The sequence below is a fragment of the Xiphias gladius genome, chromosome 6, assembly GCF_016859285.1.
Source record: "Xiphias gladius isolate SHS-SW01 ecotype Sanya breed wild chromosome 6, ASM1685928v1, whole genome shotgun sequence".
NCBI classification, from domain to species: Eukaryota; Metazoa; Chordata; class Actinopteri; order Istiophoriformes; family Xiphiidae; genus Xiphias; species Xiphias gladius.
The window spans coordinates 16,401,209-16,424,404 of NC_053405.1; the positions used below are offsets into that span (position 1 = coordinate 16,401,209).

A 23,196-nucleotide genomic window follows, 5' to 3' on the forward strand; every position below is an offset into this window, starting at 1 on the left:
ATGCTCGGCCATGTAATACCAGGAGGAGAGAAAAATATTCAGTCGTTTCCACTGTGCTCACACAAATAGCTTCTTCTCTTTGCTATAAACAAACAGTTCTCTAAAAAGTTAACACAGACCATATATCCAGACATAGAAACAGAACGTTAGCACCGGGGTGGCGTCAAATCAGTTCACTAATGATGCGAGCTCATATTCTAGACTTTGCACGCACAGCGGGGAAGCGTTCAAAGTCAACACTTCAGTATGTCAGCGGTTATTTATGTGCAAATGTATATACACCAGAGTTAATTTAACACTTGTATTTAGTTCTGAACAGCTGCTACAGAACTGAATCAGCTCTGTGGGGGGGAAAAAAACAGCTTTCCAATCTGTTCTTGTCACCTGAAAATAAAACTCAGATGAACGCTCAACACTGGAAGATCATTCCCTGCCTGATTGGATGATTAACGGCAAGAGTTCACATCAGTGGCTGTTTAGTCATGACTGACAAACGTTGATTGTATTGTTACGTATCCTCTCACGGAACTGATGAGTTCATACCAATCTGTCAGCTCTGATGGATGTTGATTCATATGAACACTGGCATAATGTTTCAGAGGTTGATTAACATTTTGCAGCCCTGCAGACTCTTCTGCAGGTGCATCATGATGAATTCATATCATGTGACCAAACTCGCTTCAAACTCTCTTCAAACGCACAGGAGTAAATTTTGAATTGTAGTCACAAGGTTTATGACTCAAAAGATGTCCACAAATTTTCATTTGATGTACAGTAATGCGACAGACTAAGTTAGTTACTCGCTGGTGAACACAGTAGAGGATTTGGCAGCTAAAGAGACAGATATTTTCCTCATCGGTTGGTGGAGAGCAAAACAGAGCTAAAAAAAAAAAGGACAAATATTGGACTTAAATTCATCAGGTGGCCAGAAACATGACTCAGAATAAATACCAATGTTGCTCTGTGTGTGCTGGATATGTAAATATGAAATATCAGAAGTGTGAAGGCTAAAGTGGTCACTATTGGCCGTTTGTGTCTGTACAAGGAACAAACTGAACACCATCATGTGTCACTGCAGTCTAGCCTGTTGGCTCTGGCACTTGTTGACTGGGCGTTTCAGACAGTCAGGCCTTCTGGGCACAGCCTCACAGACACTCAGCCCATGATAAGGACGGTTTAGCCGTGGTGCTGCTGATGTCAGCAGTTCGCAGTCAGGTTTTCCTGGCCGTCTGCGGATCTGTGGAATTTCTCTCCTCCTCGCCATCTCCAGCAAGGGGCAGGCAGGGGCGACCGGCAGCTCTGTCCATCCCGCACTCCCTGCAGGCTTAGCACGTCGTCCTGCCCTGAGCAAACAGCACCTGGAGCGGCGGAGCAGGCTCTCTTCTGACCCTCTGTCACACTCAAATTCACATCAGGGGGGTCGCCCTGAGGGCTCTCTGACCAAAGATGGTGCGGGCTCGACAGAGAGGCCATGTTTGGATAAGAGGATGAGTGAAATCTGGGGATTTGTAAAATGGGTTCAAGCCCAGTGTGATGTGGATATACAGCATGTGGTGCACTGAGATTTGAATTTCACTTCCGATACTTTTTCATCTTTTGCATCCATGTACCTTTATCAGTGTAGTGATCGGAAGTAACTGAGTACATTATACTTTATACTTCTTCTTCAATACATTTCAGGGGAAATATTATACTTTTTATTCCACTTTTACATTTATCTAAAAGATAAAGTCATTGAATACTTTTGAGATTAAGGTTTTCCCTAACAACCATGTAATAGGCTTATAAAATACCACACATTGTTAAAGATTAAACGAGTGGTTCACAACCTTTTTGGCTTGTGGCCCCTTGCAGAAGACGTGTCTACTTAAAGCTCCTCATCATGTTTCAAATGTATATGAGTTGTCAGCCGTTCCAGCAAAGACAGATTTCTCCTCTGGACTTCTCGTATTATTTCCTTGAATTGTTCAAGGCCTAAATTAATAAAACTATCCAGTATTTCACAAAAATTCAAAGATTAGAGAAACTTCTGAAAGCATGAATACCAATGTATGTCAGAACTTTGGTTTTTCTTCTTGCCTGTCCCTTCATTCATCTCTAATTTCCCCAGATTTATCTTGTGAGTCTTTGGAGGAGCCCAAACCTGAGGTTAAAAACCACTGGACTAAACAAACAAACTGCAGTTAAAGTTGAGTTCCACCTCAACCAGCTACAACAGCAAAATGCTTCCTACGGTATTAATAACCGAATAATGTTATATATGATAACACTTCAGTCACAGTGGGCATCTTTACTTTTATACTTTAAGTACATTTTGCTGATAATCCTTCTGTACTTCTACCTCATCAATTCTTCTTCTTTCTTCATAAAAGAAAGAAAAAAAAACAACAGATGGTCAACACCAACAACTCTTTACAGCGAACAGGCAAATAACAGCATTCGAGAAACCCGCAGCAAATTTTATCAAAAAACAGACGGGGAGACTAGCATTGACACACTAAGAGGGTCGAGAGTTGGTGACCTCCTCCCTGTGGCATTGTTGTCGTGCCTATGTGTAGAGTGAGCAGTAGAGAGAATAGACTCCATGGCGTCAGCTCCCACCTGTCTGCATATTCATCTCATAAACATCCTCAGACTGTTTCCTTTTTCATCAAGGCTTTGCATGAAAGTGGCTGAAATCTTCCACCCCACAAAGACCACGACAAGGCTGTTGAGGCAGAAACTGTCTCAAGTTATTGTGTTTAAATTTGACAACCGTGACAGTCTTTGTAGCCTCACTTTGTGGGACGCATTAGAGGAGTTCATCCGTTTGATCGCACAGAATGATTTGACTTGACATCTTTGTACAGCGAAAGAGAAATGTGGTGCTGTAACCAATGAGAGTCCAGACAGTCAAAAAACAGCAAAATCTTTTTCTTCTGTGGTATAGTATATCTAACATTGGAAGACTATGAGGCAATGTGTTTGTGCTGGATAGCACAAACACATTGCATTTTGTGTTAAAAAAAAAAAAAAGTTGTGGTGATTATTTATATATTTCAACGCACCACTCACACAGCGTCCCTAATGAATCTGCTGGCAAAGTGTAAACAGAGCGAGACATTCCCAGACACCTCATATGGAGTCACTACCAGGTGAATAAATGTTTTCCCAGTCACTCATCTGCCGTAACACAACATGACAAACACGCAACAACAGGCTCTTGGTGTGAAGCTATTTGTCCTTTGCTGCTATTTCCAAGAGACATAAACACGCAAACTGGAATCTTTTTCAAATATTTCTCCAAGGTGTGTTATTCCAAAAGCATTTAAGAAATGTACCACTCCACACTGCCATGGCCCTCAGCTCAGGTTATTTTTAATAGACAGGCTGTTAACGGTGAGAGGGCAGTGGAATGACTTAATGTTGTTAAATATTTGTTCAAATGGTTTCATCACTTGTGATTATTTAAACCTATGTTTCGATCACCAGGTGGTCGAGAGAAAAAAAGTAAGGCATCTGTCCTCAATGGGGCTTTTGTTTCCAAACATTAAAAACAAACTTGATTGGTATATATATATAAACTTTATTATAAAATGTAGATAAACTTTCAAGCATTCAAAATCCTTTCACTGGACTGAAAAAGAACAAACTATGGATTGCCATTGACCCTCTGCTGGGGTAATCTACAAAGACATGCACAAAATCAAACATATCATATTGCTATAAATACATACTTTACATTATTTGTTTTTTCTACATTGTAAAAGCACTTATTAAAATTTCACAATACAAATTTGGTAGTTACTACACAGAGGAACTTTAATGTCAATGACAAAATGCTGTTACATTTCAGGGGAGAAGAGCACCATACTGCAGTTTCCTTCAAACGGCACCAATTCAGTCATACTGTACAAATAAAAGAATTTTAGTCTTGTTTTTTTAAGGTTTGAGAATTCTGCTACCATGTTTTCCTCAAGGTCCTGAAGTCTTGCACTGCCTAAAAACCCTGTAAAAATTAATATTCTTACCAAAAAAGACAACATGGCTGCAGCTACAATATATTATATGTCATAAATACAAACAGACAAATTTAGGATAATAGTAAACATTTAATTGTGAAACAGCTGCGCAACAGAGTAGCAACTGCACACTGAGAGCAACAAGAAGGTATTAAATATGTAATTCTGTGGGAAAATTTTGTTCTTCAGTCAGGTCAGCTTCTGTCAAAACAAAGAGTAGACGTCAGTGATGAGCTTTTATTTGTGTTTCTCATCTCTCTCTCAAGGGTTGAGAACGTTTAGTCTTTTACTTACACAGTGATCCTGCAGTTTCTTGCCTGGACGTGGACTCCTGTGTACCTGATGTCGCAGCGGACCTCGTTGTTGGAGAAATCCGACTCCTGGACCAGCTGAGAGGGATTCACTGTCACCTAAAAAAAAAGCAGAAATAGGTTTGAAATGTCAATATTTCATTTGTTTCCAGTTATATGAAAACATAGTTAAGTTAATTATTAATCTGATTTATTATTGTCTCTTATCCGATTGACCATTTCTTTTATTTATCATGTCCTATTCATAAAGTGCATTTACACCCCGTACCTTGAGTATGTAGTTTCCAGGTGGTACATCAGTGATGTCAATCCACTGGCAGTCGATGTTTGCGTGATACGTATCGTAGCAGCCAGGACCGAGCCCCTGAGAAAAATGCAGACTTACTGTACATTATTACATCTCTGTTGGTTTACGGAGAGAGTCCGTCTGTGTTTGTCAGTGACATAAAAATGCACTAATGAATCGCTCAGTTATATTAAAAAAAAACGTGAAAAAAACGAACAAGCATAAAAATAGCTGATGAACTCATAAAAAATCATGGATGGACTGATCAATGGAAAAATGAATAAATCACAGACAGTGCAGACCAACCTGTGTGTGAGCGGTGCAGGCGAAGCGCCGTCGTATTCCAGGGTCACATGACGTGTCCTCCAGACAGAAACTGGCCTTGTGTCCCTCAGCCACCTTCTGTCCAGTGGCGATGTCCAGCAGGTCATAGTTACTAAAGGCCTCCATACTGTGGTAATGCCTGGAGAGAGAGGGAGACAGATCCAAATGACAGCTGCCCCGCAACTACATTCTTTTGTCATCTTGGTCTGCTCATATTGATGGTTCATTGACCAAAATGATTATAGGTATTAATAAGGCAAGATATGTCATCTCGTATGAGTCACTTTCTATCCTGAATTAGGTTTGTACAGTCACTAAAAAAAGGAACTAAACAACCTTAAACTTTCACAAAACACGGCTACTTGACAGGTACATAGATACCTGTCAAATAGAGGATGAGTTCTTCAGCAATATACTTCAGAAATGTGTTCTCTTCTAAAATTCTTCCATTCTTTGCTGGAGTGACCCTGCTCCTCTTCAGGACCAAACCCAGGCTTAAATCTGGGGTTGAAGAGTTATCCTACGAAAATGGCCATGTAAGGCTGCAGTCTTAAGGGATACTGTGTTGTATTTTCACTGTTGGGTGTAAATGCTTTGCACTGTTGTGGTCCCTTCAACGGCACTGTCACTTTAATTTTGTCGTTTTATTCTCATCTGTGAGGGCACAGGGTGGACTACATCTCCACGTGTGGGCAGTTAAGGGAGACCCTAAGGAAATAATAAAAGTAACAAGTAAAGGTAACATTGGAATATTTTAAATGATCATTTCCTACCATTAACTTACTTTAAAGACTTTTTAAAACTTTTGATTCAGTAGAATCTGGCAGGTCAAAAGGCAATGTCTACACGACAGAGCAGGGATTGGGTAGTGTGTTTATATTTACAGTATGTCAGTAAGTGAACCCACTGGTGGCAGCTGTGCCATTCCCACTCGTGTCTGGGCTTCACTGGGAGGAAGTCCGCTGTTCCCTGGTTCTTCACTCGCTGTGGGAACCGCAGCAGGACTCTGTAGTCGAGGTCCCTCACACCTGGATGATACGCAGACCTGAAGGAAAAGGAAACAGGAAAGGAATGAGCCAAGATGACCTCGAGCGTCGTCACTGTGAGCTGAAATGACACTTTGTAAACATGAGCCACTGAGTGCACAGCCGGGGTTGACACGTATCACCTCTCTGTTCGTGGCATCGTTAGATCACATTATCCATACAGTATAGACTTCACTTCTCCCTGAACTCCTTCTCGTCCCTCACTGACCGTCAGACAAATGGTGATCCACTGTCAAAGTGACAGAGGTGGTTTCTGGTCTTGCCTCACAGGTTTTTGCATTCACCTCAGGAATCCTTTGCCTTTCATTTCAGAGCTTATTTTACTTGGCAAAGTGGCTGCTCAGATCAGAGGAGAGAATCTCGGGCGGTTGCCAGGTTTGTGTCCAGCCACTCTGTCACTCAGCTGTAGCCTCCAAACGGGACGGAGGCCAACACACTTCCTAATGTGGCAACCTCAAAGGAATTCTAGATGTTTTTTTTTTTGTTTATACATGCAAACGCCATTGATTTTTGTGTCTAAAAGTAGCATTCATTACACAGAACAGAGACGCTGCATCTGAAAATGTCAGTCATACCACGAGGACACAGTGAAAATCATTAAATGTTACCTATAGAAATCATGAATTAATAACAAATCAGGTAATTAACAGATGAATGCAGTGTAATGTCAGATGAAGAGGTGCACCTGGATAGACAGTTCTCTTCAGCAGCACAGCGAAGTGCATACATCTGTACTCTCTGGATGTAAGAGGCAGTTTGGATGTAATAGGGGTCAGGAACCAAGTCTGGGAGACCTGCAAAAAAAAAAAAAAAAATCGATCAACCTATAACTCTGAATCACTGATATGTGACTAGGACTCAGCTACAAACACATGGGCATCAACTACCAGTTTCTGCACTAAACGGTTCCGAGGAAGTTGGGGCATGAAACATAATGACGGGGAATAATCAACAGAGATGTGTGAATCTTACCTGTATCTATACTGTTCAGTAAAAGATCTATCTCTGTCTACAGATACAGAAAATAGGACACGTTGAACTGATAAAAACAACTGCATTGTTTATGTTGTCATTTCATTGAACTATGAGGGCATCATGTTAAACAAGTCATTGTATTTTTTTTTCTATACCTGACTGCATTCGATATCAAATACTTGCAGCATAGTCTGCCTACTTGAGCAGAAGATTTAAAGAAGTCTGGATGCTTTATACTGTAGAGATCATCTCTCCATCCCTGCTGGTTAACGACTAATGACTCGCTCTCAGTCCAACCGTTTAATTTTAACTTTGCTCAGACAAAAGTAATTTCTCCTGTATGGGAGATATTACTTTTGTCATAAGGGGCCATTAACTCCATCTCTCATTAAAAAAGCGTTTAAAAATGGGGATTGGTGGTGGTGTTGGGGGGGGGTGCATTTTGAACTCGAAAATGAGCATGGGGCGTCTGTGCCTCAGCATAGCTCCACTCAGTGCTTCCCCAAAATAGGTTAGACTTGCTGATTATTCTGACTTTAGAGGGTTTTGGGGTCTTATCGGTTATGAGATATATTTTGATATCACATCAAATGGTGTGTCTCGTGCTGGCTACCTTTCATACACTTGTATGTCTCTGCCTTATCTGCCTGCCTCACCATTGTGGAAGAATCTGGTGCCATAGCCGGTTCCCGGTGGAGGACGCGCAGCGATCCTGTTTCTGCGGTCTGGTGGGTAAACATCATAGAAAACCGAGTTCCTGTGATGAATACTGTGGGGATCTCGTGGGTCACCCATGTCTGTAGTCCGTGTTGTATCCGGCCTTGAACGAGGAACGTGTATTTCCACGGCGTTGCTGAACAGCGCTGTGGGAGAGACATTTGACTCCGGTGTGACTCTGGTCAGCGAGTGCGCCCTGTGCGCACCGCGAGCACCACCCGCACTGCTTTGCTGAGGGATGCCACGTGCATTCCCGCCATCCTCAGCCAGGGTCACCCATCCGGATGTGGCAGGTGACCGGGCAGTTGATTCCAGGTTCGAAGATCTTATCCGGCCGCCTCGGCCGTGCGTAAGGTCCGGCGATCTTCCCGGGGGGGCAACGGCCTGTTGAGCACCAGCGTTTTCTCCAGCTGTGCTCCGGCCACCTCGCGGGACTCCGCTGCCGGAGAACTCCTGGTTGGCGGTGAGAGTGTCGGCGCTGACATTTGACGGAGCGTGGTGCGAACGGTATCCCAAAGCCACGGCCTGGCCGGTAAAGGCCGTGCGCGGTGGGGACTGAATGGGTGTACCTGGACGTCCCGAGGCGAGCAGATACCGACCCGCATCAGCACCAAGAACGGATGCATCCATTTGACTGAGGTCGTTTCGCTGAGAGTGAACCCCGGCCGCGTCTTGGAGGGGTCCAGATCTGATTGTGGTGGATCTACTGGGAGCAACAGGAGGGTTCACTCGGTTAAAACTGTCGTTAGTTGTGAGTAAAAGCTGGGTGCGTCTTCTAGTCTGCGCGGGGGAGCGATATTGAGTCCCCGTGCTCAGTAAACTGTACAGTTGACCGTTATTCTCCCACTGAATCCGGTGTCTCCACGGTCCGCCGCGTGCGCGCAACTGTTGCTGACCGGTAGCCAAACACACCAGAACATCAAGTAGGAAAAGTAATACAAACGCAAATTTCGCCATGGTGCGGTGGGATGGTGTCTCTGTCTGAAGATTTCCAGCACTGAGACATTAACGACGAACATTTGAGCTGGACATGTGTGATGAGGTGGTGTTTTTTCAGCGCACCTGACTCCGTCACGCAGTTGCGCACAGCATCACCGTCGGGGGTTTGGTGTGAGACGTCTTCCAGTGTCCAGTGTAACGTGAGTTAGTCTCTTTATCCACCCATCCACAGCAAGGAGCGGCGCTCGGTCTCCCTCCCGTCGCAACTGAACCGTTCCAGCACAGTTTTAACTGTGTGGGCTTCACAGTAGAAGCCGAGTTACTAACAGGCTAAACGCGACTTCGAGTTGAGAAGGAGTGCTTCAGCCTCCCCGCTGCCGTGCGAAGTTTTAAACATTTTCCGAAAGTTTCACATTAAACTCTGTGCGTCATGACGCACGGGCTCATTGGACTCAGCCATCACAATGAGCATTCAGGGGACAAGGCTATTATGCAGCCGGGTGCAGGCGGTGCACTTCTGCTGCTGCTGCATAAACTGAAAGCGCATCACTGAACCACACTGGAAACGCGCAGGCAGAGCTTCTCAAAGTGGAGTCCGGAACCCGAAAAGCCACTGAAGGTCCCGGAGGGACTTTGATTTCCTTGTACTTGTGGATGCAATAGGGATCGGTGGTATTGGGAGTCTTGAGTGCCGCACTGGACTGTATTCGGTCTGCTCAATCCCCACACAGAGGCCAGGTCGCCCTCTTCACCACATGATGGCGGTGGATCCTCGCGGACTATCAGGTCTCTGCTGGTGCGCGGCTCAAAGCTATTTTAATCTCGTGACTTTTGCGTCACGTCCAGTTTTTTGTTTTTTTTTTCCCCCCCAGCTTTGGACATGAATGAAGATAAAGACGAAGACGAAGCGACTGGAAAGTTCTGCGCCGAAAATCGGGATCAAGATAAACCTCTTGCTGTAGTTCAAACGAACTCCTGTTCATGAATCTCACGTCGGGGTCAAAACACTTGTCAAAGCATCCAAACCCATGTAAGTTCTTCAGTGTGTATTTAAGAAATACAACACCCAGTATGGATCTATCCTATCTCCCAGGTCGGGTCAATTCGATATTTATAGCCCGTAACTACGGAAAAGATATTTCAGTATTTGTATGAGTAATATAATGTAAATGCTAGATACACATTACAGAGCACTTCACACCCTACGGTATGTTCCGAGTTTAACTTCCCACCATCCATTTACAGGACGGAATAATTCGAAATGTGTCTGAAAACGGTTTGCATCTCAGCAGTGTGTGCTTCATGCCCTTCATTCAGTTGGACAGAGTAACCTGATCTGGTCAGCACCCACTCTGGGTTCAGCAAAGACACCGCCACGATGAAGATGCCGTGGCTCATCACCACAGCTTCCACACACACTTTGACACCAAATCCAATGATAGGAGACATTCAGACACTCGCTTTCTTTGAAATATATTGCCTCTGTTGAAAGTACCGTCATGTTTTTAGCCAAGGCATGGCATTTGGCTGAAGTAAGCCTCATTCGATACTTTATGAGCTTGTTGAATAACAGGCTTGTAAACCATAATTTACATTGCCAAAGTGCTGTTTTCAAGCGGGATTTCGAGTGCGGGTCAACTTGGACAGAAAGAGGCTCAGGTGGCTGAGAAATACTGAAAACAAAATCAAATGCTTCCGCTGAAGTCTATTCTTTTTGAAATACTTTTAACGCCTTATTATAGTCTCCCACAATCTGCACTCTTTCGAGGATTTTCCAGGCCTGGAGGGATCCTGCATCACACGTGTATAGTACCAGAACAAAGCCCAGAAAAATTGCATTCAACAGATGACAGTCACAGGTAGTTTATAAGGCTTTTGTGGTGCATTTAATTGTGTTTGTATGCGTAACGCACAGGATGGCAACGGCCCCGAAGTAGGGGAGAGGCCTTCGCCTTTGCCCTCCTTTGTCATATGCGGACCCGTAGCAGGTGACGTGGTGCCAGTCCCGAGTGCATGGCGATGGAGACGGCCAGCGCACTGAGGATTAGAGGGGGTCGGACTGTACAAAACCTCCTGTATCTGCTCCAGCACCGACACTGACGGAACCACTGGCCCCTACGCCCCCGCTAAATATACCCGCACACCTCGGCAGGCACTCGGAGCCTTTCAGCAATCTGTGTGAGTATAAATCCACAAGTGAGTGTGAGAAACTGGAGTCGGGGGGGGGCGTGTGTATGTGCGTGTGTAAGTCGTGGGATACACTCACGGGGTCCAGGTCCGGTTGGCTCGGGCAGGCTGCACCCGGATGGGTGTCATTCCTCCGGCGTGTCAGGTGGTCTCTTGCTGTGTGGGCACGTAAGTTCTCCCGGCCAGTGACCCCCCCCCCCCGTCCCCTAACTTGTTGACACACACGATTTAAGCCGCGACTTCTCCCGGCACTAGCGCTCCCACATGTGGTATCCGACACCATCAGTGAACGCTGGCTTTAGTTTCCATTAAAGTTTCTTTGAGTTTAAAGAGGCAGGATTTTTACAAGGGATCCGTTCGTCTGTTGCCATAATAACCAGATTAACCTGGAACTTTGGAAGGAAAAGTGAAGGAAAGGTCACCCTAAGTCACCATAAGCAGATACCTGTAATATAGTCTCTTGAGCAAGGCACTCAACTCTAACTTCTGCTCAGTGTTACTTGGCAGACGCGTGGAAATCCAGTTTGGAAAGTAACATTTAGCATTTTTATTTTATGCTTCTTTATAGCATAAAAGGCAGATATTGTTCTTTTTACTCCACTACATTTATACAACATCGGTTTGTAAAATAGAAGTAAAGTTAAACTGAGCTGCAGCTCCAACGAGCGGCAACATTAAAATGCTGCTTACATGTCAATGCGTCAGTAACAAGAATTCAATAATATATATAATAAATTTAACACCAACATGGGCCATTTCCCAACTGGTAGTTTTACTTAGGTAAAAAGTAAAAGATCGAAATTCTTCTTCAGCCATAAAAAAAACCTTAAAATTAGAAAAAGAAATCAGCTCCCTCTTCCCCATTGAAAATCCAGAAATTTTTAAATTAAAGTTTAACTTCTGGACACATATGGTCTCCCTCTGCTTCACTGTAAAGTCAATTCTAAGTGTGTGTGTGTGCCTCATCTGCACAGCAACTACTGATTATCGCTGTCAGGTAAATGTAGTGAAGTAAAAAAGTACAATATTGCCCTCTGAAATGTAGCAGACCAGAGGTATAAAGTGGCATATAATGGAAGAACGCAAGTAAAGTACAGTTACCTCAGAGTTATACTTCAGTACAATACTTTAAATGCATTTAGTTACATTCCTACACTCTGTGTGAATGTGAACATGTTGACAGTAAACTTGAGTTTACATGCTACTGCACTGAATGAGTTTTTCCAAGTAGGTAATGACGCACATTGAATCCAATCCAATCCAAAACAAAGGCCAGACCTACTCATTTATTGATAGCCTACACTTAAAATCTGATCAGACACTTTTTTGTAAAACCCACAATTTGAGGTTTATTCTTGACCTTGGAAACAGCATCTGGACATAAACAAACAAACAAAAGTTAATCGAGACGTGGTTTAAAGCTTATGAAACAAGGGAGACCTTTACGGTACTGATACACTTTGTACACATATTTTCCTCATTGTGACCATGTGATGAAAGCCATCCATCATAGCACCCTATTCCAAAAAGGTATTTGAGAGACACAAAAGCAAGAACGGGATGACTCCTGACATGCGCACCTGCGCTGCAATGTTCTGTATGTGCGCACAAATGCTGTGTACAAAGGATCAGCTATGCACTAACATCATAAAAACAGAAAATAGCCTACATCCTCAGTGTTACGCTCTGCTCTCGGGCAGAATTTGGGTACCTAATATTACGGACTTCAGACATGCCGACACTGCTGAGGGGAAGTGAGTAATGATGTCAGGTTTGTCCAGGAAAATGTCTAGACTGGATTTGTTTTCCTGGAGGTTCCCCTGTACTGTAAAGCAGCTTGGCATAATAAAGCCACTGTTTAACACTCAGCCGTTGGCCTGTGGTGAAACATGCATTAGATGACAATATACAGAAATATTATTTTTGCATTCTGTGTGTTCTCCGGTTTATGTTTGTCCTTGGTGAACAGATCCACCTGAGTGTGGTTTCACAGTCATGGCACACACTGCTGTCATTTTTAGCACCGGGAGTCCAGGCCAGTGTGGTTTAGTCGACGTCCACCTGTTAGAGCGTCACAGCAACCACCTTGTCACTCCATTTCCACATGACACGCTCATGACAGATTACATTTCAACTCTAAATGAAAGGAAAAGTGTGTTCATACTTTAATCATATAATCAAATGAGATGCACCTCAAGCCCGACCGGACTGAAAGGGTTCCTAAAGTAAGATGTTGCTGTTTAATCATTTCCAACTTCAGCTTCCCTGTACGAGGACTCAAAATGACCCTGCTCACTCCTGCTCTGACTGCGCAGTCGCGTCCCTGAGGAGTCTAACAACTATGCAAACACACAAAGCCTAGACTGACTTTGTCGTACAAATGCTCCTTTGTTCCTTTAATTAAAGTATTACTGGACTCCAACTTTGGAAATGAAGACCCTTAAAATACATGCAGCTACCTGACCTGTCCTTTATTTAGCTGTGGTGCGATAAGCTGTAGTTCAAACGGGATACAGTATGACGTACTCCCTCAGGGGAAATGAGATATTATTCTGGCCTATTTGTATGCGTGGGAACATAAGTGATATCAGCACGTGCCTTGGTCCTCATGTGCTGTAAATCCAGCGCTAATAGCCTAAATCTTGTGGTTAGTCTATGACCTCCTTGGGCATTTGCTTGTAGCAAGTGAGGGCAGCTATTTCAGAACTAGAGTTGAAAAGACCCATAGAGCCTTTCCCGTTTCTAAAATAGATGCAAAATTGGCTCAGCCTGGATATAGTTCATATGGAATTGTTTATATACTGTAATCCAGATACCCAGAAAATGACTTTAGGCTAAATTTCACACCAGGTAGGTCATGTGTAGGAGCTCCATATGAAACTGACCCACTTTCTTAATCTGTAGTCCTTGATAGAACAGATTTTGCTTCAGTTAAACCATCCTCAAAAAAAGAGAAAACCCCTCAGAAATAAAAACCAGTTTTGTGACAGAAATGTTGGGGGTCCTGACACCCAGGTTAGGAAAATACTGCTCCTGTTTCCAGGTCTGACATGAGAATTGAATTCTTTCAGCTAGGTACACTGCAATTATTCATTTGAAGGCAAAATAATTGATGTAATTGTATAGCTAGGTATACTAGAAGACACAATGTATTATTTTGCCTGTTTGTAAAATGAAATGAATTCATTCATGACTAACCACCTGCTACAACTGTACATGTGGGACACAGTGTTATTATAAAAAGGCAATAAAACCCTAGTCTGGCTTAATGAAGTCAGATAAAGTGACCACGCAACTCAGTTTAACTAAGATAATAAAATTCACATCAGCTGCTAATATTTGATGTGGGTAACAAAGACACTAATGCTTCGTGTACTGTATCTTAACAGCATCCAATACATTTATTTGTAGGAGAATGCAACTGGCAGACAAATGATCCAGTACAAGTCAGTGGTTTAAGATAACATCACCTTTTAAGGAAAAAACAAAAATATTGATCATCTGAAGATGATAAAAAGACAATGATAACTTAACATTGCTTCGTTCTATGTACAAAAAAAAAAAAAAAAAAAAAAATCCAAGGGGCTATTTACAAATTCTGTACAGGGATGGAGATGAGTCTTGCTGCTGTAAGAAACAGAGAAAAAAAAAAAAAAAAAAAAAAGCGTTAGACAAGGTTGAACACTAACAACTTCTTACGAATAAATTGTATCTTTTAAAATTCTCAACTATATGATTTTTTTAATTCTAAGAAAAAATAAACCTGGCTTCTCACCTATAAACGATTGAGAAGGTTGTTCTGAATGTCCTCATACACCTGGTTGTAGATCTCCTCTTTAGATTTCAAACCATCCAGGTACTCTGCAATGTACAAGAAGTGATCAGACAAGAAACCCTTAGGATCTTTCTGAACCAACCCATTACAGTATTTCCCAAAGAAAAAAAATGAGGAAATTACAAAGTTGGACTTCAAAAAGGACACACTGATCCGACAAAACCAAGTCGATAAAGCACCACAGCTGCAACATACCAATATTCAAGCCAGTGTCCTCCATGTCTTTCCTGTGCTTCAGGTACATGGGCCACACATGGCCATCAAACAGGCCGGGAGGGTCGGGGACGGTGTACTGCCTTGTACTGAAAATAATAACACACAGTTAGAGAAAATTACACTTTCCATGACAGGAAACCGAAGGCAGTGATCATGAAAAACACACGTGTAATGAAATATAACCAAATCTTTTTGAATTCACTCACCTTCGCCTTCTCTTGCACTCTTCATAGGGAATCGTGATGTAATAGCACTTGTCGAAAACATCCAGCAGGGGCCTAGAGAGGAGGCGCACAAGGTGATGAACAAGGTCAAAAGCGATGACATGTGTCTTCAACCAAACCAGAGTAAAGGGGTATAGTTATACAACAGTTCTTACTGTCTTATCTATATCTCTGCAGCGTGTTCAACATTCATCCCTTGCACATTGAGTACCAATCACCCAGCACCCAGCTTTAAGGGCAACTCAGAGAGCCTCCTCCTGCTGAACCCCTTATCTCTAAGCGCAGGACCCGCCCAAGTCTACATGCAGGGGTCCGTACACATGTACCAATGGCAAGCGTGCTACATTACCACGTGACGCTACAGAAATACCAGCGACCAACAAGTGTTTGTCATGAATTTCTCAGAACATTAGGCGGTGTTAACGTGACTAAGTGAGACACCTTATTCATTTCCAGAAAAAACACCCCACCCAAACAACTTGATCTTCGACAGAATTAATTATGCAAATAGACACAAGGTCCAACTATGCATGTGTGAAAAAACTAACCACATTTCTTATTAATGAAACTGGATGATATATTTAATCAAAATTACAGACCCATGCAGGTCAGTTGTTCGGGACAGTGCAACCAAGAGAGAAACTTCAGCATTCTTCACTCAGTTAAAAAAAAAAAAAAAAAAAAATCTAGAAAATAAGCCATAAGGAGTTCCTCCAAGCTAGCACATGTTAAACCATGTGAATTTAAATCAAAACCCAAAACAACTTACCGGCAGTTGTAGAGCAGGAAGCCCTCCACAATCAGGATGTGAATCTGCTTGTCGGCGTTGGCCACATCAGAGGCAGAGGACAGAGCCACACCATGAGAACGGGCAAACTTCACAGGGTTCTCGATCCAGCCCTTTACTGTGTTGGTCATGGCCTCCATATCCAAAGCTGTGATCACTGTAGAGCAAGATTGATAGAAAGGAAGACGCCAGAAAGGACAGATAGACGCTTAGAACGAACACAAGCAAAGAATGTAAAATATCGGGAATGTGTTTGTTGTTTCTCCAAGTTATTGGATGTTATTATCAGTTTAATGTTGATATTATGGTGGGCTTGTTAAAAGTCTATAATGTATGTAATCTTGGAGGGTGGGGTATTTTAAATTATAAAAAAGGGACAGGTATCCGAAAATAGGTAAACAATGAGTCATTGGCAGTCCTCAGTGAAGTCTTACCATCCCATTGTTTAAAGCCGTCATCCCCGACTTCTATCTGATCAGGTTTCTGAAATAATAGTCACCAATAAAACATTGCTGCAACCTCACAGCTCTCAACACTTACAGATCCCACTCATGCCAGAGTACAGCCAAATGAGTCCAAACACACACACACGAAGAAGGAAAAGGCACACAACAAAGGTCATGCACAAAATAAAGCTAGCAATTTACAAAAGTACACTTCTCTGATAAAATTGGGAAGAAAATAGAGGGAAAGGCTAAAAACTATGTGAGAATGTGCTTAAGGAGAAGATGGATAAAATTAAGAAATAAGGAGAGGTAAAGGGTGAAGTAATGCAAAGTTATTTGATTTAAGGCACGTCTATTACAAAAATCTGTGCATAAGGAAAATTGCTGGGAAATTCGAAAGATACAGGGGAGGAGAAATATGACAGTAATAAGCAGTAAGAAGAGTCAACTAGGAATCTTCTGCTAAAAGAAACTACTCTGCATACACGTCAAAACCATTTCCATATCTACAGCGGAGAACAGAGTGTGGGGGGGATGGGATGTTACTCATGGCAGCACCCACTAACTTCTTTACCTTCAATGGTCATGCATGCAAAAGAAAAGGGAAGACAAGATATAACAAAAATAAAGCTCTAATCATCTACCTGCTAACACTCACCTTGAAAAAGTCATCTTGGTGCACAACACAGCAATTGGGCAAAGTCTTGATCAACTCATTGGTCAGGGTTGTTTTGCCACCATTAGTGACTCTGTTAAAAAAAAAAAAAAAAAAAAAAAAGGCCAATGAGTTGAATGAAACGAGTGAATAAAATACACATAAACAAATCTATGCCAGCTACTATTATTTTTTTAAAGCTAAATAATTTTGATTTGAAAGAAAGCAGCTGTGCAAACTCTCCGCCAGAAGTTATGTGGCGCCCTTTGTTTACATTTTATCTTTAGTTAGTTATTTTTGGTACATATGACATAAAGTCACATTTAACTAAAATCCGGTTGAATAAAACACACGGTTAAAAGTAAGAAACGGTTGGTGTGTAATGTGTGATTGGTTGGTTGCACCGTTGTAGTGGACAAATGCAGCTGAATAATAAGCACGTTTGCGGTTGTTTTCAACGCAGCACACGTGCTTGTTGAAAGGGATTGCGAGAAACTTGTCTCACTTCATCATTTAAAAAAGTTTTATATGTAAATGCTGATGATAACATTAGACTGTTTTGGGTTCGGGGCAGCGCTAATGTTAACGCTCCCCTCCGCTTTCGAACCGGGTCTCGCGGTGAATTTTCAAATGTCCCGCTCGATTCAGAACAACAAATCAGTCGCACCGGACGCACGACTTTAAACCGGTCTTCAGTCCGGCCCTGAAACTTTCTGGCGGGCAGACGATAACGCATGTGGCCAAAAGGAACAAAAACCCTCGACCAGAAGCGAGGCACCATTGAATAGATTAATAACTTTACCCCAAACCACTAGTTTGACTTAAGACACCTGTAGGAACAACAACAACAACGCGACGCTAACACAAGATCTTTTGAGTCAACTGTAAACCGCGTAACTCCACTCGACCATCCGTCGGTTTAGAAACGATAACATTGTAGTATTATAGACAGTTTCAGAGGTTAGCAAATATTTGAAACATTAGCAAACAACTGGCTGTTGGGTAAAAAAAAAAAAATAATAGTATATATAATATAAAACAGACTTACCCGCCAATTCCTATAATGTATTTCATCTTTTCGTCACTTCTCGACAGTGCTGCTCAATGTCAGCTGAAGAAGCAGACCTCTAGAGTACTTTTAACCAAAAATCGGGGATTAAAATCCCAGAATTTAAACTCTTCGGAGTTACAAATGTTTAAATTGCCGCGCTTCTCTTCGTCTATCTACGGCTCCATTGACTGCAGCAGAGAGACACTGCCATTTATACCCAACTGGCGTGCTGCTACGTCACCGCACACGCAGGCACGGGCCGTCCTCGTGGTCTGACGTGCTGCCGCTCTCTCGCGGCTCTCGTGCTACGTGCCCCCCCCCTCCAGGCGGCAGCCAATCGGATCCCGCAAGAGCTCCGGGCGCCAGCCAATCGCAGCCCGCGGGCTTTCACACGTTACCATATGTGTCCGCAGCCGCTGCCGTGCGCCGCGGAGACGGAGGGTCGGCAGGTGTTCCGCCTGAGGATCCAGCTGCTGTGGGAAACTACCGCAGAGATACACTGAAATAACAGCTTCATCTGTTCGTTCTGGTGTTTTCCAGCATTTCTGTTAGAAGCACTATAATAATCAGTTAGGAAACACTTGAAATTACCAGATATTATTTAGGTCAACTGTCTATAATAAAGTTAATACATGTATAAACGACGCTGTATTTCTATATTAGACTCTATATCATGTTATTCGTTATACTATATTGGTACATTTCATTATTTTCCATTCCACACTACATTATGCTCTATTATATAATCCCATACTATGCAGTTGTGTGTGTGTGTGTGCGTGCGTGTGTGTAACATTTTATGAACTGGTCATATACTGTATTTTGGAAGGATATTATTAGCTCTAGCAAGGTTATATTTTAGTCGTCACTAAACAACAGCTATTAAGCATCTTAAAGTGAGTAGTCCTTTATAATTTCACACTGACAAGCACACACTTTCAATGAATATTCTCACATCCTAGATACTCTTTGATGTGTTAGGTAAAGTGTGTCAGGAGTGTCAGGGCAGTGTGAGTCAGCAAGCAGAGGCCAAACTTTAAAGGGAATCAGTCTACATTGTGGGTCATACACAGTGACGGGCTTGATCTAAACCACCTTCTGTACAGTGTCTTCTTTAAGTGCTGCCCCTTTTCAAAGCCTTGCTTTCCTTCCCAGTCTGTGTGTGCGACATGGATGTCTCCATTTGTGTGTCTGTGTCCACGCGCAATGTGAATCCTGTCAAAGCCGTCCGTGGTCGCGGGGATCAACAGTCAGGGCCTCTCTCCCCGTCAGCATTAGTATGTAATGGAGAAGGGTGTGAGGGGTGACTGGTGACGACCTTAACCTGGTGATGTCACTGGACTCCCTTAATCCAGGAAAAGAGAGAAACGTATCTGGGCTTCGTGCAGTCTAAGGTCAGACATGATTACAGCCCTGTCCAGGCAGGTTGGACATCTCCTGAGGTGGTGACTTTACACAGAAAAGACAGCATTAAAAGTAACATGTCCTCAAGCACATCCCTGTCCTCGTTCAGCAGGAGGCGTGGCATCCTCACTGAGGACTTTCTGCTGGACATCAACATTTAAGAAGCCACTCAAGCGTAATGAGTCCAACAGGTAGCTTAATAAGTTTTGGGCAACTGTACACTACTTAAAAAGAGTATTTTTGGAAAAAGGAAATTACAGCATACACAACAGAACCGTGGACATGTTTCTGGTATTCTATAAAAAGATTAAATGACCGTGTATACTCTAGTTCAAGATCGCTGTACACTGTTTAGAGGAATGTGGAACAGAGACATTTTTATTCGATTACAGGTAAGAATGATTGCACATCAATGGTTCCCGATTTTTTTCTGTAATGCCGCTATAATGCAGAAATTGATTGCATTTTTATCAACTCTGTAGTTACAATATTGAGAATGCTAAGAAAATGGGCCAGTTAGAATTGTTTTGAAATAACATGATCAAGACCACAAACTCTGTGTTGCTTTTCACACATTAGTTTCTGTTTTGGATTGTACACACAAAACACACAGGACTCAATGCAGGGAAAGGCTCAGACAAGTATGTGTGATGGAAAACATGGCGGCGAGTTTACGAATGGAAATGGACATCTTTTTGAACAGATGGACTCCAGTCTCCACCACAGTGAAACCCTAGGACGTTGGTAACTTTACTCAGATTGGTAAACCAGCCGACTCACTGATAAGTGGTGAGCCCCTTTTGTCAGGGAATGTTAATGTTGATGACTGTGTTAAATAAGAAATAAGTTTAAGAAAAGGCACGAGACTCAACTGCCATGTTGACAGAAAACACAAGACCGGGACACTCATCTCCATATTTTGAATGTGACTCTCATGTTAGCTGGATGAGCATTAACAGCTTTTCATTTCCTCCAAAAGTCTGCCCATCCCAGTCTAAGAATAAAGGGTGTCCCGTGCTTATACAGACTCTATAGCCCTTTGAAGCAGTGTTTTGTTTTTTGGGCTACATAAATAACGTTAACTTGACATCTTGTACTTCACGTCATTTTGCTGTCTGAATAAGTCTTTTTTCTTTATTGTTCCCAAATGAAGCAGCAAAAGGTTTTTCTTTGCAGACATTTTGACATGTAATAAAAAGAAAAGCACAGGTGGAACTAATAACATTGACAATGTCTTTGCTCCTGCAGTTATTGTTTTTTAGTCACACCTGTGTCTGACAAGTCAAAATGTGGGCAATGGAAAAGGTCTATTCAGACCTATGAGAGCCCATCCTGTGCCCGTTTACTCCATGTTATCATATCCTATACTGTAGATCTCCATCATATGCTTATACGGTATATCCTTACTGTCAGTTTGCAAAGAACAAACACAACACCCTGGGCAATTGATGTATTTACAGGGTAAAATTACAATGCGAGAATAAAAAAGAAGCAGCAAAATAACACACCAGGTTTTCCGTTGCAATGCTTTACAACAGAAAACCTAACTGGCTCTTAAACCTGTGACAAATGCTTTGGGGCAACAGAGACAAGCTGTAAACACAACTCTGATGTGATAACGCCTTTTGAGTTACTATGACAAACAGCTGCCTATTTAGACACCCAGGTGAAAACTGAATATGAGGCTCTCAATTTACCAAAAATCATTATTTTCACAACATCATCTGGAACACCAGATCGTTTAACTTTTTTCGTTCGCTTGTACATAATTAAAAAGTTGTGGCTTCCTCGAGTTCACTCCTCATTAGGTTTGAAAGAATTACACATCTAGGACATTTAAATAATAGAAAATGGCGAGCCTGCCTTTTTTTTTACAAATCGTTCTATGAAAAAGCCCTCACCCAGCTACCACCATCTCAGGACCATCAGCAGGTCAGAAGATGTGCCGAGGTCCAAGGATAAAATCTGAACTTAAACTTGGATTTAAGCAGATATCTTGAAACATCCTGCAGAGTAAAATATGTATTTGGTTTTATTGGTGGATGTATTATCACACTCTGGGCTACATCAATTCAATTTCCATAACATACAACGGACTACAATGGACAAAAGCCATAAGTGTAAGTTTGTGAAGGCAGGTTTTCCAGGCCAAATTCTGCACGTAAAGATCAGAAAAAAATCTCTCCATGTGAGTTAACAGAAAGTACGAAAACAAACAACAGAATTTGGGAGGAAAAATTTATTCAGTTATATTTACAAGGCAGAAACAAACATGGCAATCTAGAAAGAACTTCAGAACCATGAATGATAGATCATCTTTCCCATTCGAATCTGAGCAAACATTTTACAGCAGACAAATGGTAGACAAAGACTATATAATAATCTCGATATTGTGCTTTTATAGTCAAAATGAACATTTTGATTTTGGAAAGGTCACATCAACTCATATGCAACTCTCGCTTATGATATTGGGTGCAACTTGACATACAGAACCTATAAATCCTAATAACTAAATATTGAATGGCTACACTTTAATTTCCTTTATTTATTACGGATTCCTTTGAAACATTCGGTTCAAAAATAGGCACTCAGTTCAGCCAACAAACTACAAACAGAGGAGCCTTCCTATAAAACAATGACCAGATGTGGTTGCTGTGCTGGGACTGCTCGAGCAATAGATGATAAATATTTGATGTAATTGCTCAGGTTGGGTTTACTGCTGTCATAATACCCTAAAAGGACTGAAAAGTAGTGAAAAGTTGCACCTTTTCTCTAACATTCCCGCACCAGAAAGGCTACAGAACAAGAGGAGAATCAGAATTCAGATGAGTCCTGTTTTCTTTACCAAAGATGCATATTAAGCATGTCCCTGCCACAGTAACAGCTATACAACTGCATGACATCAGTCACGCTCCTTTACAACAACGTAATGTAGATTTTAAGAGGACTCATCACCTCCTAAACATAAATCTATCACAGTCTATTCTTCAAAAGTTATGCGACAATCCAGCAATGCAAAACAAGATCAACGGTATACAGGCAATACAAGTATGCAGTTCTTTACAAAAATAAAATCTCTTACCGCTCTGCTCTCCCGCTATAATACGTTGACCGACTTAGTGAACAAATGGAAGACGAGAAAAAAATCAAGGAATACCCAGAAAATATCTGATCCAAAACGCATCGTGCATGCAAACAAACAAATATAAATGAGAAAATAAGACTTGGCCCAAGCTATTAAGCCATCTGTATTAAGATCTAAATTTCTTAATTGTGACCCTCTTTTTAGAGGCCGCTTAATATCTTATATAGGCAGCGGTAAGAACGCGTTTCCACAATCAACAAAATTTTCCCATACGAAAATGATCTGTAAGAATTTAATTAAAATGTACACTTTAAACTTAGAGTTGTCTAATGCACACCTGGTATACAGGTGTATGGGAAAATGTTGAAATCCTGCTCACTGTCAGCTCACTGTAGTTTATTTTAAATTATTTCAACACATTCATTTTAAAATGTACATTTTAGAAACTCTGTAATACAACAATATGTACAATATTTGTCTATTTTGTCTTGATTGTAGTAACTTTCATACAGATTTCATACATTATTCTTTGGTTTTGTATTTTGTGGGTTAGTATTTTTCATATACAGAATAGATACTTAATATGTGATACTAATCTATCAAATAGCACGTCAGAGTAATGTATGAAATCTGTTTATGTGGCCACATTGATATGACATAAAATAGACAGATATCGCTTGTCCATGTACAAATATTTTACAACTCAT

General features: G+C 41.9%; 2 protein-coding genes across 4 annotated transcripts; both read right to left on the bottom strand.

The window, feature by feature from the left end:
* Positions 1–4,087: 4,087 nt before the first annotated feature.
* On the bottom strand, positions 4,088–8,617 carry loxl5a (lysyl oxidase-like 5a). Its single transcript, XM_040129036.1, has 7 exons — positions 7,600–8,617; positions 6,654–6,762; positions 5,830–5,967; positions 4,905–5,061; positions 4,581–4,676; positions 4,296–4,411; positions 4,088–4,202 (listed from the first exon to the last, which is right to left on the bottom strand). The coding sequence occupies exons 1-7, from the start codon at positions 8,615–8,617 to the stop codon at positions 4,196–4,198; spliced, it is 1,641 nt and encodes a 546-aa protein (XP_039984970.1). The 3' UTR covers positions 4,088–4,195.
* A 5,545-nt stretch (positions 8,618–14,162) lies between these two features.
* Positions 14,163–18,213, bottom strand: LOC120791383 (muscle-specific beta 1 integrin binding protein). Of its 3 annotated transcripts, none has more exons than XM_040129826.1 (8): positions 17,998–18,213; positions 16,953–17,043; positions 16,283–16,331; positions 15,831–16,005; positions 15,044–15,115; positions 14,817–14,923; positions 14,562–14,647; positions 14,163–14,410 (listed from the first exon to the last, which is right to left on the bottom strand). In XM_040129826.1, the coding sequence occupies exons 1-7, from the start codon at positions 18,021–18,023 to the stop codon at positions 14,562–14,564; spliced, it is 606 nt and encodes a 201-aa protein (XP_039985760.1). In that variant the 5' UTR covers positions 18,024–18,213; the 3' UTR covers positions 14,163–14,410. The 3 variants fall into 3 exon arrangements, with proteins under 3 accessions (XP_039985760.1, XP_039985759.1, XP_039985762.1); XM_040129825.1 differs by having other exon boundaries at positions 14,333–14,413; positions 17,998–18,209; XM_040129828.1 differs by lacking the exons at positions 16,283–16,331; positions 17,998–18,213 and having other exon boundaries at positions 14,333–14,413.
* Between the last annotated feature and the right edge of the window lie 4,983 nt (positions 18,214–23,196).